General features: G+C 64.7%; 1 protein-coding gene across 1 annotated transcript in view; it reads right to left on the bottom strand.

Moving 5' to 3' along the window:
• Positions 1-1,418, bottom strand: part of CHD5 (chromodomain helicase DNA binding protein 5) — a 74,419-nt gene that overhangs the window by 8,406 nt on the left and 64,595 nt on the right. Inside the window, exon 39 of the mRNA XM_006145405.2 lies at positions 1,070-1,265. Within this exon, the coding sequence (XP_006145467.1) occupies positions 1,070-1,265 (196 nt within the window). The remainder of the gene's footprint in view (positions 1-1,069; positions 1,266-1,418) is intronic.

The raw sequence follows: 1,418 nt of genomic DNA, 5'->3' as shown, positions 1-1,418 counted from the left end.
CAAAAAGAGAGAACCCCACGGCTTGCCGGGCGTCGGCAGCAGCGGGCAGGCCAGCCCTGCGAGCGCCTGTGTGCATGCTGCCCGGAAGAGGACGGGCACCTACCGGTCACATAGGGCCCCAGGGGCATCTGGTTGTAGTTGACAATCCCTCCCGGTCCAGGGCCCCGGAAGTTGGGCCCAAAGTTGTTGTTGTACATCTGGGAGGAGCCGAAAGCGCCCTGGAGGCAAGGACTCAGCTTTACTGGTGGTCATCTCACACCCTCCACCCCAACCCCACGCAGGGGCACCCAGATGCATGGGGTGGGGGTCTTGGGCCCAGGCCACGCAGGCTGAACCTGACCTGCTGGATGGTGGGGTCACCGGCACGGTGGGTCAGGCGGCTCAGGATGCTGCGCTCAGACATCTGGAGGCGGGCGGCCACAGGGGGGATGCGGGAGAGCATGGAGGGCAGGCGTGTGACGTCCGCCTTCATATCGCTCAGCAGCTCCTCCAGCTGGTTCAAGACTGCAGGGCAGGGCGGGGCGGGGCAGGAGGGCTGAGGAATGTAGGTAGCAACCTGGTGGGGCAGGCTGGTGGGCGGGGGCTTATCCCCAGGATGCGTCACTGCACTCCCAATAAGCCGACAGCAGGGGGCACCCGTCACTAGCCCCACCAGGCCCATGAAGCAGAGCCAGCGGGGCCAATTGCTAAGCTTTCCAGAACTCCTCCCAGGGTCCCCTCTGGGCTGACCGAGGTTCCCCAACAGCTGCACAGTGGAGAGTCAGAGCCCTGACAAGGGGCTCCCCTCCTAAGAGCCTCCCAGAGAGGTCTGCAGCCCAGGAGCACTACAGTCCAGGTGACTCCAAGGGCTGGGTGGCCAATGCCACAAAGCTCAGGTCTGTGAGCACAGCGACTCCCATTTGTGAGCGTAGAATTGGCCACATCCCTCTTCCCTCTGGGCACCCACTCCCCGAAACCAGCCTGGAAGCTCCTGAGGGCAAAAACATGCCCAGAGAGCAAGTATCAAAGGTCTGAATCCTGGGGGAGCTGAAGGCGGGCAGGCTGCCTTGCAGCAGAGGGGCTCGCTCACCCTTGTGCAGGACGGCATTGGCAGGCTTGTTCCCAGCAAGGGACTCCTTGGACAGGTGCTGGTGGCTCTCAGCAAGGCACTCCACCTCGGCCAGGCGGGCGTTGAGGGCCATGGCGGGGTGGTTGGGGTCCTGGGTCATGTTGAGGTACGCGGCCCTCCGGAGCTGCTCCTCAATGACCAGTGCCTGCTCCAGCAGCTGGGGGAGGGGGGCGGGCGCAGTTCCTGAGCATGGGCCCAGCCCCTCTTCCTGGAAGGCCACGGCCCGTCCTCTACCAGGGCCTGCCCCAGGCCCAGGCTAGAGGCAGAAAGGAGGGATGACACACTCCCACCCAGCTGCCCTTGGAGCTTC

Source organism: Tupaia chinensis, unplaced genomic scaffold (genome assembly GCF_000334495.1).
Source record: "Tupaia chinensis unplaced genomic scaffold, TupChi_1.0 Scaffold000146_1, whole genome shotgun sequence".
In the NCBI taxonomy this organism is placed as follows: domain Eukaryota; kingdom Metazoa; phylum Chordata; class Mammalia; order Scandentia; family Tupaiidae; genus Tupaia; species Tupaia belangeri.
This window is presented reverse-complemented; position numbering and strand designations above follow the sequence as displayed.